This window comes from Heptranchias perlo, chromosome 5, assembly GCF_035084215.1.
Source record: "Heptranchias perlo isolate sHepPer1 chromosome 5, sHepPer1.hap1, whole genome shotgun sequence".
Classification (NCBI taxonomy): domain Eukaryota; kingdom Metazoa; phylum Chordata; class Chondrichthyes; order Hexanchiformes; family Hexanchidae; genus Heptranchias; species Heptranchias perlo.
Window position 1 is genome coordinate 131,962,496 of NC_090329.1, and position 14,683 is coordinate 131,977,178.

General features: G+C 45.3%; 1 protein-coding gene across 1 annotated transcript in view; it reads right to left on the minus strand.

Annotated features, from left to right (window-relative positions):
* LOC137322209 (dynein axonemal heavy chain 8-like) overlaps positions 1-14,683 on the minus strand; it is a 1,675,662-nt gene that overhangs the window by 599,479 nt on the left and 1,061,500 nt on the right. Inside the window, exons 56-57 of the mRNA XM_067985325.1 lie at positions 10,851-11,012; positions 1,970-2,216 (exon numbers count right to left, since the gene is read on the minus strand). Coding sequence (XP_067841426.1) covers positions 1,970-2,216; positions 10,851-11,012 — 409 coding nt within the window. The remainder of the gene's footprint in view (positions 1-1,969; positions 2,217-10,850; positions 11,013-14,683) is intronic.

The window sequence follows — 14,683 nt, forward strand, 5'->3', positions numbered from 1 at the left end:
ATACGTTTCAATGAGATCACTTCTCATTCTTCTAAACTCAAGAAGAATATCGGCCCATTCTACTTATTCTCTCCTCGTAGGATGACCCTCTTATCCCAGGAATCAATCTAGTGAACCTTTGTTGCACCCCCTCTAAGGCAAGTATATCTTTCCTTGGGTAAGGAGTCCAAAACTATATACAGTACTCCAGATTCATTGAATTCAATGTCACAATTTTGCCACGGTTGAATTTGAACTCATTACCTGTGTATTGCTCGTCTAATACCATAACCACTACACTTCTGTAGTCAACTCAGAATAAACAACTCCTATTCCTCATATCTGCAAACATCCACTTCCAAACAGTACAAGTAACTGTACCAACATCAACTTGCCACTGAAACAATAATTTATTCCTTGCCCTTCCAACCTGTACAAGGAATCACTTTTTACCACCACGGTGTTTCCCTTTGGTGCTAATGTATGCCTTTCTAACTATTCTTAAATTGTTACTTCTTCTAAGTGGATGCAGTGTATGAAATGTGGCCGATTACTATCAGTATGAGCCTTTTGGTACTGTGGTGGCTTCCATTCCGGTCGTCTAAGTCCTGAGATGCACCAGCAGTAAGTTGCATCTACTGTGCATTTCAATAATTGTAAGGAGTCTTACAACACCAGGTTATAGTCCAAAGCTGTTGGACTATAACTTGATGTTGTAAGACTCCTTACATTTGTCCACCCCAGTCCATCACCGGCATCTCCACATCATTTCAATAATTGCTTTGATGTGTTGTGGTGTTTTTTAATGTTCCTGTAGTGTTTTGCTGTGCCATTTCATTAAAGTTGCTTAATTTTAACTATTGGATAATTCATGCAAAAAATGACTTTGAATTAACAGAAGTAGACTATGGACCAAAATTTGTTGCCAAAATAACGACGAGTTTAATGCACATACTATTATTAATGCATAAATCATCCAGCAACTTGCGGCCACGCAGATATTCCCCGTGAATTGCGAATCACAAGTTGCTGGATGATTTTCGCCACTCCCACGTCAGCCTCGTGATGCATGCACATTAATTGTCAATTAAACTTGCTTCAGAAACCTAGGGCTGGTACTTAACAGCATTACTACCTTTTTAAGAAGGAGATTTATGTTCCTGCAATACCACTCAACCTCTCCGGCCCAGAAAGGGAACAATTGAAACTGTGGACTCTCATTCCTAATTGTTGTTAGAAATTTTTAAAATTTAAAATTTTAAATGTTTTAATTTTTTTCTTAATTTTCCTTTCGGTGTCTCTTTTCTCTCTTACTTAATCTAATCTTTCTTTCCCTCTGTTTATTTCTCTTCCTGTACCTGATTTGTACCATTCTATTTTCTTCTCCGTTGCTCCTCTGTTTCTTTCTCAATCATTAAGGTTAAGGAGATAGACTGATGTCCCGTCATTCATCAAGGTCCCAGATGCCCCATTGCCCATTATTAGCTCGCACTTCCAGCAACTTGCAGCGCAAAAAAATTTCACGCTGAAGGGTGAGGGGAAAGGTCTAACGGCCCCACTCCTGCAAATTCTGGGCCATTATTTTCTATTAATTTAAGAATACTGATCCTGCTGGAGAACAATGGAACCTCCAGGGAAAGGCCTCCTCATACACCATTATGGTATGCCCACTAATTTTATATAGAAACATTGTTAGTTATGAAAAATATGATGGCTTAAGTATATTGATGGTAATAAAGCCGAGCCTGTGTGTGATTTATTCCTCTGTATCAAGTGCATTGAAAATTTGGAATATGCTGCTAAAAATGACCAACACTCTGAACCTGAGGGGTAAATTTTCACCCTCACTGCCTGGGCAGTAATCTGGCAGAGTGGATCACTCGCTCATTGTACAAGCCGCCCAGTTTTCATCCCATTGAAAATTACCTGTCTCAACGTGTTCACAAAAATGCAAACAGCTTATCTTACTGACTTTCAAAATTGGAGTTACCTTTTTTTGACTTGATAGATTTCCTCCAAAGTGTTGAGAAGATTCCATCAGTCCAGTCATTAGTTGCAGGATCCAGGCGCCCAAACATCTGTGGAGCAGTAATAGCCTTCGGATTCATGCGCATCTCCCGATGAGGAGTTCCACACTCGGTCAGTGAATTCATTAGGGTACGAATGACACAAGTCTTTCCAGAGCCACTAGGACCCAATGTCATCAGTCCATGACGAACTCTGGCTGTTTCAAACAGCTGAAAGTAGAGCGAACAGCACAGGATTTTAAAACTCCACAGTGGAAAGATTGGAGAAATGGGCTTTTTATCCGAGAAAGGAGACCTTTGAGAGGTGATCTCATAGAGATACATAATATAGCTTTGGCTATGGAAAAGGCAAATTCAGAATGCTTCTTTAAACTAAATGTGATAGTAGGAAAAGAGGACACAAGATGAAACCAGCAAAAGGTAAATTTAGGACTGATATCAGGAAGTTCTTCATATTAAGAGTGATCAACACTTGGAATGGACTTCCCAATAGAGAGGATAACCCTGAAATCATTTAAGAAGACTGAGATTGGGGAGTAAAAGCAGCAGCAGACCTGCAACAAGAGAAAACTACTGTGCGACATCACAGGTGAGGCAGGAGAGTCCGAGAGGTGAGCACAGTATAAAAGGAGAGACCGAGAGTGGGAGGAGAGTCTGAGAGTCTAAGGAAAGTCATGGCAGCACAGCTCGCACCCGTGATATGCTCCTCCTGCACGATGTGGGAAGTCATGGACACTACCAGTGTCCCTGGCGACCATGTGAGCAGGAAGTATGTCCAGCTGCAGCTACTGGCTAACCGTATTTCGGAGCTGGAGCTGCGGGTGGGTTCGCTGTGGAGCATCCGCGATGCTGAGACTATCGTGGAAAGCACGTTCAGTGAGGTGGTCACACCGCAGGTAAAGATTACGCAGGCAGAAAGGAAATGGGTGACTGCCAGGCAGAGTAAAAGGACTAGGCAGGTAGAGCAGGAGTCCCCTGGGGCCATCTCCCTCTCAAACAGATATTCTGCTTTGGATACTGTTGGGGGAGATGGCTTATCAGGGGAAAGCAGCAAGAGCCAAGTTCTGGGCACCACGGGTGGCTCTGCTGCACAGGAGGGGAGGAAGAAGAGTGGCAGGGCTAGAGTGACAGGGGATTCAATTGTAAGGGGAACAGATAGGCGTTTCTGTGGCCGCAAACGTGACTCCAGGATGGTATGTTGCCTCCCTGGTACTAGGGTCAAGGATGTGACAGAGCGGCTGCAGGCCATTCTGGAGGGGGAGGGTGAACAGCCAGTAGTCGTGGTCCATATTGGTACCAACGACATAGGTAAAAAAAGGGATGAGATCCTGCAAGGTGAATTTAAGGAGTTAGGAGATAAATTAAAAAGCAGGACTTCAAAGGTAGTGATCTCAGGATTACTACCAGTGCCACGTGCTAGTGAGTATAGGAACAGGAGAATAGACAGGATGAATGCGTGGCTGCAAGGATGGTGTAGGAGGGAGGGATTTAGATTCCTGGGACATTGGGACCGGTTCTGGGGAAGGTGGGACCTGTACAAGCGGGACAGGTTACACCCGAGCAGGACCGGGACCAATGTCCTCGCGGGGGTGTTTGCTAGTGCTGTTGGGGAAGGTTTAAACTAGAGTGGCAGGGGGATGGGAACCTGAGCGGGGAGTCAGAAGGGAATAAAGTTGAGAGCAGCAAGAGAGGGGAAGACCTAGGGGAAATTTACAATACAAATAGTACAAACAGTTGTTCAAGAACAAGTGAAAGGGAAAAGCGTAGAGCAGCGGAAAGAAAGTGTACTTTAGGCACGACAGATAAAATAAAAACTAGAAGGCGTAAGACGATTAACCCAGCATCAAAGCTGAAGGTCAAGCTAGGGTGAGTGGCCCAACGAAGAGTTCTATATACAAATGCACGGAGTATAAGGAATAAATTAAATGAACTACAGGTTCAAATTCAAATTGGAGGGTATGACATGATAGCTATTACTGAGACTTGGCTGCAGGATGGTCAGGATTGGGAACTAAATATACCGGGTTATAAGGTCCACAGGAGAGACAGGGAAAATGGAAGAGGGGGAGGAGTAGCCTTAATGATTAGATATGAAATCACTTCAATGATAAAGGGGGATATAACGAGAGGTAAGCAGCCAACAGAGACCTTATGGGTTGAATTGAGAAATAGGAAAGGATCTAAGACTATAGTGGGAGTTGTATGTAGGAGCCCTGGCAGCAGCTCTGAAGTGCTAGATTGCATAAATGCAGAGATTAGACAAGCGTGTAAGAAAGGCATAGTGGTCTTAATGGGGGACTTTAACCTTCACATAGATTGGGAAAAGCAGACTAGCAACTGTCAGAAAGGTAGTGAATTTCTTGAGTGTGTCCGGGATAGTTTTCGACAGCAGTATGTCCGAGAGCCAACAAGGGGGCAAGCCATACTAGATTTAGTAATGAGTAATGAACCAGATTTAGTTAACGGCTTAACTGTGCGTAAACATCTATCCAATAGTGATCATAATATGATCGAGTTCAATGTAGTGTTTGAAAGGGAAAAAAGTGAATCTGCTGCTAAGATTCTAGACTTGGGCAAGGCCGACTTCAATGGGATGAGACAGAGATTGTCCACAGTAAACTGGGCAAATCTGTTAATGGGTAAAACGACTGACGATCAGTGGGAAATGTTTAAAGAAACATTTAACGCGATACAGAATCGGTTTATACCCCTGAGGGGCAAGAACTCTACCTGCCAAAAAAAACAGCCATGGACAACTAAAGAGGTAAGGGACAGTATAAGACATAAGGAAAGGGCATACAAAAAGGCAAAAAATGGCACAGATCCTGACGAATGGGAAAGATACAAAGATCAACAAAGGGTCACAAAACAGATAGTAAGGGCTACAAAAAGAGAGTATGAAAAGAAACTCGCAAGGGATATCAAAACCAATACGAAGAACTTTTATAGTTATATTAGGAAAAAGAGGGTGGTCAGGAGCAGTGTTGGCCCCTTAAAAACTGAAAGTGGGGATATTGTCATTGACAAGGGGGAAATGGCGGACATGTTGAACGATTACTTTGCGTCAGTATTTACAGTAGAAAAAGAGGATAGCATGCCGGAAATCCCAAGAAAACTAATATTGAATCGGGGACAGGGACTCGATAAAATTAACATAAGTAAAGCAACAGTAATGAAGAAAATAATAGCACTAAAGAGTGACAAATCCCCAGGACCAAATGGTTTCCATCCCAGGGTTTTAAAGGAAGTAGGTGAGCACATTGCGGATGCCCTAACTATAATCTTTCAAAGTTCTCCAGATTCAGGAACTGTCCCTCTAGATTGGAAAATTGCACATATCACTCCACTTTTTAAGAAAGGAGAGGGAAACCGGGGAATTATAGACCAGTTAGCCTAACATCTGTTGTGGGGAAAATGCCAGAGTCTATAATTTTTTTTTTTATTCGTTCATGGGATGTGGGCGTCGCTGGCGAGGCCGGCATTTATTGCCCATCCCTAATTGCCCTCGAGAAGGTAGTGGTGAGCCGCCTTCTTGAACCGCTGCAGTCCGTGTGGTGACGGTTCTCCCACAGTGCTGTTAGGAAGGGAGTTCCAGGATTTTGACCCAGCGATGATGAAGGAACGGCGATATATTTCCAAGTCGGGATGGTGTGTGACTTGGAGGGGAACGTGCAGGTGGTGTTGTTCCCATGTGCCTGCTGCTCTTGTCCTTCTAGGTGGTAGAGGTCGCGGGTTTGGGAGGTGCTGTCGAAGAAGCCTTGGCGAGCTGCTGCAGTGCATCCTGTGGATGGTGCACACTGTAGCCACAGTGCGCCGGTGGTGAAGGGAGTGAATGTTTCAGGTGGTGGATGGGGAGCCAATCAAGCGGGCTGCTTTATCTTGGATGGTGTCGAGCTTCTTGAGTGTTGTTGGAGCTGCACTCATAGAGTTATACAGCACTGATAGAGGCCCTTCGGCCCATCGTGTCCGCGCCGGCCATCAAGCCCTGTCTAATCTAATCCCATATTCCAGCATTTGGTCCGTAGCCTTGTATGCTATGGCATTTCAAGTGCTCATCCAAATGCTTCTTGAATGTTGTGAGGGTTCCTGCCTCCACAACCCTTTCAGGCAGTGAGTTCCAGACTCCAACCACCCTCTGGGTGAAAAAGTTCTTTCTCAAATCCCCTCTAAACCTCCCGCCTTTTACCTTGAATCTATGTCCCCTTGTTATAGAACCCTCAACGAAGGGAAAAAGCTCCTTAGTATCCATCCTATCTGTGCCCCTCATAATTTTGTACACCTCAATCATGTCCCCCCTCAGCCTCCTCTGCTCCAAGGAAAACAAACCCAATCTTCCCAGTCTCTCTCCATAGCTGAAGCGCTCCAGCCCTGGTAACATCCTGGTGAATCTCCTCTGCACCCTCTCCAAAGCGATCACATCCTTCCTGTAGTGTGGCGACCAGAACTGCACACAGTACTCCAGCTGTGGCCTAACCAGTGTTTTATACAGCTCCATCATAACCTCCTTGCTCTTATATTCTATGCCTCGGCTAATAAATGTAAGTATCCCATATGCCTTCTTTACCACCTTATCTACCTGTTCCGCCGCCTTCAGGGATCTGTGAACTTGCACACCAAGATCCCTCTGACCCTCTGTCAAATGCTGCCTTGATGTCAAGGGCCGTCACTCTCACCTCACCTCTGGAATTCAGCTCTTTTGTCCATGTTTGGACCAAGGCTGTAATGAGTTCTGGAGCCAAGTGGTCCTGGCGGAACCCAAACTGAGCATCGGTGAGCAGGTTATTGGTGAGTAAGTGCCGCTTGATAGCACTGTCGACGACACCTTCCATCACTTTCCTGATGATTGAGAGTAGACTGATGGGGCGGTAATTGGCCGGATTGGATTTGTCCTGCTTTTTGTGGACAGGACATACCTGGGCAATTTTCCACATTGTCGCGTAGATGCCAGTGTTGTAGCTGTACTGGAACAGCTTGGCTCGAGGCGCACTAGTTCTGGAGCACAAGTCTTCAGCACTACAGCTGGGATGTTGTCGGGGCCCATAGCCTTTGCTGTATAGGGTGACTGAACACCTCGAGAATTTTCAGTTAATCAGAGAGAGCCAGCATGGATTTGTGAAAGGTAGGTCGTGCCTGACAAACCTGATTGAATTTTTTGAAGAGGTGACTAAAGTAGTGGACAGGGGAATGTCAATGGATGTTATTTATATGGACTTCCAGAAGGCATTTGACAAGGTCCCGCATAAGAGACTGCTAGCTAGGATAGAAGCCCATGGAATCGAGGGAAAAGTACGGACTTGGTTAGGAAGTTGGCTGAGCGAAAGACGACAGAGAGTAGGGATAATGGGAAGGTACTCACATTGGCAGGATGTGACCAGTGGAGTCCCGCAGGGATCTGTCTTGGGGCCTCAATTATTCACAATATTTATTTACGACTTCGATGAAGGCATAGAAAGTCTCATATCTAAGTTTGCCGATGACACAAAGATTGGTGGCATTGTAAGCAGTGTAGATGAAAACATAAAATTACAAAGTGATATTGATAGATTAGGTGAAAGGGCAAAACTGTGGGAAATGGAATTCAATGTAGACAAATGTGAGGTCATCCACTTTGGATCAAAAAAGCATAAAACAGTGGATGTCCAAAGGGACTTAGGGGTTCAGGTACATAGATCATTGAAGTGTCATGAACAGGTGCAGAAAGTAATCAAGGCGGCTCATGGAATGCTGGCCTTTATATCGAGAGGACTAGAATACAAGGGGGCAGAAGTTATGCTGCAGCTATACAAAACCCTGGTTAGACCGCACCTGGAGTACTGTGAGCAGTTCTGGGCACCGCACCTTCGGAAGGACATATTGGCCTTGGAGGGAGTGCAGCGTAGGTTTACTGGAATGATACCCGGACTTCAAGGGTTAAGTTACAAGGTGAGATTAAACAAATTGGGGTTGTATTCTCTGGAGTTTCGAAGGTTAAGGGGTGATCTGATCGAAGTTTATAAGATATTAAGGGGAACAGATAGGGTGGATAGAGAGAAACTATTTCCGCTGGTTGGGGATTTTAGGAGTAGGGGGCACAGTCTATAAATTAGAACCAGACCTTTCAGGAGCGAGATTAGAAAACATTTCTACACACAAAGGGTGGGTACCTTCCCATTATCCCTACTCTCTGTCGCCTTTCGCTCAGCCAACTTCCTAACCAAGTCCGTACTTTTCCCTCGATTCCATGGGCTTCTATCTTAGCTAGCAGTCTCTTATGCGGGACCTTGTCAAATGCCTTCTGGAAGTCCATATAAATAACATCCATTGCTAAATTTAAATCTGAGATAGATAGCTTTTTGGCAATCAAAGGTATTAAGGGATATGGGCCAAAGGCAGGTATATGGAGTTAGATAACAGATCAGCCATGATCTTATCAAATGGCGGAGCAGGCACGAGGGGCTGAATGGCCTACTCCTGTTCCTATGTTCCTATGTAAGAAACAATTAGATGCTGCAGTGGGGTTTTAGGATCTGGATGGATAGATTAAGATGAGCTAAATGGCTTTCCTAATCTGTAATTATCCTCTGATCTTCAATTGCGTGGGCAGGAGAACTAGCTTCACTGTGTAGATCAAGACTCAGCAAAAACAATTACTCCATCAAACAGAAGTATAGTTTCCCTCAATCAGATCTCTGCATTGTATCGGTGACTTAGTAAATGAGTGAAATTGAAGTCTTACTTTTTTCTAAATATTGTTATTATACATTAAGAAACCTCATTATTGCTTTGGTATTTTTGCACTAAAATAAGACTGCATTGTTAAATTTAGAGAATACTGTGCTGCAACTCTCGAAATGCTCCACAACTTTGTAAATTTGTGAGATTATAGTGTTTGATGATCATCCATAAGAAATATTAAAAGAATGTTAAAGCCCATGGGATTAAAGAGGTAGAGGCAGCGTGGATACAAAATTGGCTAAGGGACAGAAATCAGAGAGTAGTGGTGAATGGTTAAAATCATAGAAAATTTATGGCACAGAAGGAGGCCATTCAACCCATCGTGTCCGCGCTGGCTGAGAAATGAGCCACCCAGCCTAATCCCACTTTCCCGCATTTGGTCCGTAGCCCTGCAGGTCACGGCTCTTCTGGTGCATATCCAGGTATTTTTTAAATGAGTTGAGGGTTTCTGCCTTTACCACCCTCTCAGGCAGTGAGTTCCAGATCCCCACCGCCCTCTGGGTGAAAAACTTTTCCTCATTTCCATTCTAATCCTTCTACCAATCACTTTAAATCTATGCCCCCTGGTTATTGACCCTTCCACTAAGGGAAATAGGTCCTTCCTATCCACTCCATCTGGACCCCTCATAATTTTGTACCCTTCAATCAAATCACCCCTCAGAGTCCTCTGTTCCAAGGAAAACAACCCCAGCCTATCCAATCTGTCATTATAGCTAAAATTCTCCAGTCCTGGCAACATCCTCGTAAATCTCCTCTGCACCCTCTCTATTGCAATTACATCCTTCCTGTAATGTGGTGACCAGAACTGTGTGCAGTACTCAAGCTGTGGCCTAACAAGTGTTTTATACAGTTTCAGCATAACATCCCTGCTTTTATATTCTATGCCTCGGCTAATAAAGGAAAGTATTCCATAAGCCTTCTTAACCACCTTATCTACCTGTCCTGCTACCTTCAGGGATCTGTGGACATGCACTCCAAGGTCCCTCACTTCCTCTACACTTCTCAGTATCCTCCCATTTATTGTTCATTCCCTTGCCTTGTTTGCTCTCCCTAAATGCATTTCAGACTGGAGGGAAGTATACAGTGGTGCTCCCCAGGAGTCAGTGTTGGGACCACTGCTCTTTTTTATATATATCTTCATGACCTGGACTTGGGTATAGGGGGTAAAATTTCAAAGTTTGCAGATGACATGAAACTTGGAAATGTAGTAAACAATGTGGAGAATAGTAACAGACTTCAGGAGGACACAGACTGGCGAAATGGGCAGGTATATGGCAGATGAAATTTAACACAGAGAAGTGTACATTTTGTTAGGAAGAATGAGGAGAGGCAATATAAACAAAATGATTCCATTTTAAAGGGGGTGCAGGAACACTGGGGGTATATGTGCACAAATCTTTGAAGTTGCCAGGATAAGTTGAGAAGGCTGTTAAATAAGCATATGGGATCCTGGGCTTTATTAATAGAGGAATAGAGTACAAAAGCAAGGAAGTTATGCTAAACCTTTATAAAACACTGGTTAGGCCTCAGCTGGAGTATTGTGTTCAATTCTAGGCACCAGACTTTAGGAAGGATGTCAAGGCCTTAGAGAAGGTGCAGAGGATATTTATTAGAATGGTGTCAGGAATGAGGGACTTCAGTTATGTGAGAGACTGGAGAAGCTGGGGTTGTTCTCCTTAGAGCAGAGAAGGTTAAGGGGAGATTTGATAGAGATGTTCAAAATCATGAATGGTTTTGACAGAGTAAATAAGGAGAAACTGTTTCCAGTGGCAGAAGGGTCAGGAACCAGAGGACAGAGATTTAAGGTGATCGGCAAAAGAGCCAGAGGAGACATGAGGAAACATTTTCTTACGCAGCGAGATGTAATGATCTGGACTGCACTGCCTGAAAGGGTGGTGGAAGCAGATTCAATAGTAACGTTCAAAAGGGAATTAAATAAATACTTGAATGGAAAAAATTTACAGAGCTATGGGGAAAGAGTAGGGGAATGCGACTAATTGGATAGCTCTTTCAAAGAGCCGGTACAGGCATGATGGGCCGAATGGCCTCCTCCTATGCAGTACCTACTATGATATACGTGATAAATGATATATACTGTCTATGTTTAGCAAAATAACTCACTGTCTTTACCTGAACTAGTTTAAGATTCCAGGGTGGGTGGTTGACGAGTCCTGCTATTTCCACCTGATTTGATACAGCTGCCTGCAGTTCTGTGTAGGTGCTACTATCTAACTGTATACCTGGGAACAGATCACTGATCAGGCTTAGGAAAAGGGGCTCATCTTCATCCACCTGTTAATTAAATACAACTCAATTATGACTTGTCCATTCTCATGCCGTAAAACATTAGAACCTAGAAATTTTGGTGGCACAATGGCTCCATCAGAGATGCAGCAGGACTGGATTTCCACCTACCAATTTGCTGAGCTGCTGACCCCACAGACTGAGCTCATTTCAATTATCAGAGGTGTGCAGGCTGTGTAAATCCAGCCCACTGTGCCAGAGTTACACCGGGGAATGGGGCGAAAAACACGTGGGAAGGCGCGAGTTGAGATAAAAAGAGCTGTGATTAGAAGGCAGACCATTTTGGTGGGGGGGTGGGGGGTGGGGGGTTGTGGAGACTTGGTTTAGTAATCAGATATATTAAAAAAAATTGCTGCTTAAAGGGACAATGGCAGTACTGGAGGAAGCAAGAAATCTGGAAAATAACGATGGCTGCCAGAACTAAGAGAAGAATGGCAAACTTTCTGGAATCAGACTTTACATCCCACTGACAGAATTCCTGAGAAGGAATGGCTTTTTGGAGTCAGGGACAGGAGACCCATCAAGCCTGTGGTTTTTACTTTGTGGAGGGAAGTGGCTATAGCAGTGAGTGCCGCCTCTTTGACCCCCCAAGGCTCCTTTGCAGTGCAGGAAGAAGTTTAATGAAATAATCGCAGAAGCCAAGGTTAGCTACCTGCTCCCGTGATCCTTGCTTGCAGTCTCTTTTTAAATGTATTACTCTTCTTCATTCAATACCCTCACAGACTCTGAATCACTGTTTCCGACTCCCATATCTATTTCACCTGCTATTTGCAAATTCATCTACCTTTACAGTGTAGCATGCATGAGTAAGCCTGTCGAACTCACAATACATGACCTTCTTGCTTTCTGCCCATTCTATCCTAATGTGTTGAAATTCTATACTCATGTCTTTTCTTTTCCTTTCTCTCACAGGAGAAGGAGACCCATATCACCTGGGACTCTCAGGCCACAAGTGGTGGTTCTCCTGACCGCAGACTTTTGACCCTTCATGTGGAAGAAACATTGGAGATCCTGAGGCGGCACACCACAAATGCTGTTGAGAATCGGGTTACATAAGAACTACATGTAGGTCGTGTTGTTCCCATGTGCTTGCTGCCCTTGTCCTTCTAGGTGGTAGAGGTCGCGAGTTTGGGAGGTGCTATTGAAGAAGCCTTGGCGAAGTGCATCCTGTGGATGGTACACACTGCAGTCACAGTGCGCTGGTGGAGAAGGGAGTGAATGTTCAGGGTGGTGGATGGGGTGCCAATCAAGCGGGCTGCTTTGTCCTGGATGGTGTTGAGATTCTTGAGTGTTGTTGGAGCTGCACTCATCCAGGCAAGTGGAGAGTATTCCATTACACTCCTGACTTGTGCCTTGTAGATGGTGGAAAAGCTTTGGGGAGTCAGGAGGTGAGTCACTCGCCGCAGAATAGCCAGCCTCTTCACTTGCTCTTGTAACCACAGTATTTATATGGCTGGTCCAGTTCAGTTTCTGGTCAATGGTGACCCCCAGGATGTTGATGGTGGGGGATTCGGCGATGGTAATGCCGTTGAATGTCAAGGGGAGATGGTTAAACTCTCTCTTGTTGGAGATGGCCATTGCCTGGCACTTGTCTGGCGCGAATGTTACTTGCCACTTATCAGCCCAAGCCTGGATGTTGTCCAGGTCTTGCTGCATGTGCGCACGGACTGCTTCATTATCTGAGGGGTTGCGAATGGAACTGAACACTGTGTAATCATCAGCGAACATCCCCATTTCTGACCTTATGATGGAGGGAAGGTCATTGATAAAGCAGCTAAAGATGGTTGGGCCTAAGACACTGCCCTGAGAAACTCCTGCAGCAATGTCCTGGGGCTGAGATGGTTGGCCTCCAACAACCACTACCATCTTCCTTTGTGCTAGGTATGACTCCAGCCATTGGAGAGTTTTCCCCCTGATTCCCATTGACTTCAATTTTACTCGGGCTCCTTGGTACCACACTCGGTCAAATATTGCCTTGATGTCAAGGGCAGTCACTCTCACCTCACCTCTCGAATTCAGCTTATTTGTCTATGTTTGGACCAAGACTGTAATGAGGCCTGCAGCTGAGTGGTCCTGGCGGAACCCAAACTGAGCATCGGTGAGTAACTGCCGCTTGATAGCACTGTTGACAACACCTTCCATCACTTTGCTGATGATTGAGAATAGACTGATGGGACAGTAATTGGCCGGATTGGATTTGTCCTGCTTTTTGTGGACAGGACATACCTGGGCAATTTTCCACATTGTCAGGTAGATGCCAGTGTTGTAGCTGTACTGGAACAGCTTGGTTAGAGGCGCAGCTAGTTCTGGAGCACAAGACTTCGGTACTACAGCTGGGATGTTGTCGGGGCCCATAGCCTTTGCTGTATTCAGTGTACTCAGCCGTTTCTTGATATCACGTGGAGTGAATCGAATTGGCTGATGACTGGCTTCATCGGGAGGAGGCCGAGATGGATCATCCACTCGGCACTTCTGGCTGAAGATGGTTGCAAACGCTTCAGCCTTGTCTTTTGCACTCACATGCTGGACTCCGCCACCATTGAGGATGGGGATGTTTACAGAGCCTCCTTCTCCCATTAGTTGTTTAATTGTCCACCACCATTCATGACTGGATGTGGCAGGACTGCAGAGCTTTGATCTGATCCGTTGGTTGTGGAATCGCTTAGCTCTGTCTATAGCATGTTGCTTCTGCTGTTTAGCATACATGTTGTAGCTTCACCAGGTTGGCACCTCATTTTTAGGTACGCCTGGTGCTGCTCCTGCACTCCTCATTGAGTCAGGGTTGATCCCCTGGCTTGTTGGTAATGGTAGAGTGAGGAATATGCCGGGCCATGAGGTTACAGATTGTGCTGGAATACAATTCTGCTGTTGCTGATGGCCCACAGTGCCTCCTGGATGCCCAGTTTTGAGTTGCCAGATCTGTTCTGAATCTATCCCATTTAGCACGGTGATAGTGCCATACAACACATTGGATGGTGTCCTCAGTGCGAAGACAGGACGTCGTCTCCACGAGGACTGTGCTGGTGGTCACTCCTACCAATACTGTTATGGACAGATGCATTTGCGACAGGTAGATTGGTAAGGACGAGGTCAAGTAGGTGTTTCCCTCGTGTTGGTTTGCTCACCATCTGCCGCAGGCCCAGTCTGGCAGCTATGTCCTTCAGGACCCAGGCAGATCGGTCAGTAGTGGTGCTACGGAGCCACTCTTAGTGATGGACATTTAAGTCCCCCACCCAGAGTATATTCTGTGCCCTTGCTACCCTCAGTGCTTCCTCCATAGTGGTGTTCAGCATGGAGGAGGACTGATTCATCAGCTGAGGGAGGGCGGTAAGTGGTAATCAGGAGGAGGGTTCCTTGACCCTTGTTTGACCTGATGCCAAGGAGATTTCACTGGGGTCCAGAGTCAGAGTCAATGTTGAGGATTCCCATGGTCACTCCCTCCTGACTATATATCACTGTACTGCCACCTCTGGTCAGTCTGTCCTGCCAGTGGGACAGGACATATCCAGGGATGGTGATGGAAGAGTCTGAGAGAGGACGTTGGCTGAAAGGTATGATTCTGTGAGTATGGCTATGTCAGGCTGTTGCTTGACTAGTCTGTGGGACAGCTGTCCCAATTTTGGCACAAGTCCCCAGATGTTCGTGAGGAGGACCTTGTC